Below are 1,848 nucleotides of genomic sequence, written 5' to 3' on the forward strand. Positions count from 1 at the left end.
GGTTCCCTATTTTTTATTTATTTATTTTTGTTGTTGCTGGGAGTTGGAACCCTATTAGTTAGGTTGCTTAATATTTACGCTAAGTACTCTTTAAAATACCAGAATAGGGAGGATGGTGTAGGTTTAAGTTTATTAGATTGATCAGTATTGCTGAACTATGAATTTTTATTTTTATTTTGTATACAGGTATAACAGAATAGCTTTAGTGTAGTTGTTGTTTTAAACTTGAGTATGAACTTATACAAAATGCAGCAAGATATTTAAAAAAACAAACAGTTTTGTTGATTAAAAAACACTATATCGGATTCATATCGGTATCGGCAGATATCCAAATTTATGATATCGGTATCGGTATCGGACATAAAAAAGTGGTATCGTGCCATCTCTAGTTTCTACCTTATTTTCACATAGAAAACTCAGAACTGCAGTCTAAGGCACATATGGAACAGCTCATTTCTCTTTTTTTTTTCCTTGATTCAGGATCTTCTCCATCCATGTACCCCTGCCGTCCAGTACACTGGTGAGCCTCATCTACAAGGCGTCTCCTGAGATCGCAGTCTCCTTGGAGCTGAAGACGACTGATGCCAGTCAGTGCACACACGTCGATGTCCAGGAAATCCAACGTGAGTTTCTTAAGACCCTTCAAAAAATCTTTTTGAATCACCACCATTAAGCCTGACAGGGAATCACTACTCATTTCGCACAGTCAAAACCCTCTCTGCTTTAGTTTGGTTTACATTATAGTTGAGAACATTTAAGGAGCAGACTAATTAAAAACTGACTGATTTTCATGTGTGAAATTACATTTGTACGGCTGTTGGTTGTTTTTATAAACTGTTACCTTACTGAGTTTCATTATAGACAGTTTACCCAGCGAGTGCCTCTCTAAAAACGAGAAAAAGGACCCTTCCTTTGGTGAGTGGTGTAGATATTTAGATTTTGCAGTGTTTCAATCCACACTATATGAAATTACTATTCTTCAATGGCTGGAAACTATAGACTGTATACAAAAGATGGATTAAGAGACTCATCCATTGGTTTCTGGATTCCACAGGTTAACACCTCAGCGTTGGCACTGAGCTGTTTGAATATTAAACTGTATGATTGTGAGAATAGTCTGGCTTATAGACACTCTAAGCAAAACTCTTGCTTAAATCAGAATAATTCCATTTCTTTAGAGATATGGGTTTTTTTGCTTTTGACGCCTCGATTCTCTTGTGATTTCTCAAAGAGACGGAAGGCAAAACATAGTTTGTCAAAAGAAGTGTTGCAGCGATGTTCTGGATGAGGAAAATTTGTTTATTGAACATTACAGTGCGCAAACCTGTTCTGGCAGACCTGCAAATAAAGAACTTTAAACATGTTTACAGCACAGTATGGGCACTTCGAGGCCATTAGGTCTCATACAAAAACCAATATTCAATAAACAAAACCTTTGTAGAGCCATCCTATTGGTCCCTAATTCCTTTAGCAGCACATCATCCATCCAGAGTCATAAAGGAGTATCCTCATGATTTAGGCCATTTAGTATGTTTGTTTAACTTAATTTTGGACTGCTATTAAAAAAATCTAACAGGGATAAATAAAATATTTGTTATCTTATTTTAAGAAGAACAAAGAGCCCAGCAACAGATGGTGTGGCCCCCACAGAGCCCTGATCTAAACACCGAGGATTATGTCCGGGATTGCATGAGGAGACATAAGATACTGACATTTTAAATCCACAGAAAAACTGTGGCAAGTTCTCCAAGATGCTGATCAACAGGCCTTAAAAACAGTGTGCTGAGGTGAACCGGTGCTATAAAAGGCACCACTACATGGTGTGTGTGTGTGTGTGTGTGTGTGTGT

The 1,848-nt window shown here is 37.5% G+C and overlaps 1 protein-coding gene across 1 annotated transcript in view; it reads left to right on the top strand.

Moving 5' to 3' along the window:
* Positions 1-1,848, top strand: part of engase (endo-beta-N-acetylglucosaminidase) — a 17,517-nt gene that overhangs the window by 13,705 nt on the left and 1,964 nt on the right. Inside the window, exon 11 of the mRNA XM_005747292.2 lies at positions 481-623. Coding sequence (XP_005747349.1) covers positions 481-623 — 143 coding nt within the window. The remainder of the gene's footprint in view (positions 1-480; positions 624-1,848) is intronic.

Source organism: Pundamilia nyererei, unplaced genomic scaffold (assembly GCF_000239375.1).
Source record: "Pundamilia nyererei isolate P.nyererei 1_Seehausen unplaced genomic scaffold, PunNye1.0 scaffold00193, whole genome shotgun sequence".
Classification (NCBI taxonomy): Eukaryota; Metazoa; Chordata; class Actinopteri; order Cichliformes; family Cichlidae; genus Pundamilia; species Pundamilia nyererei.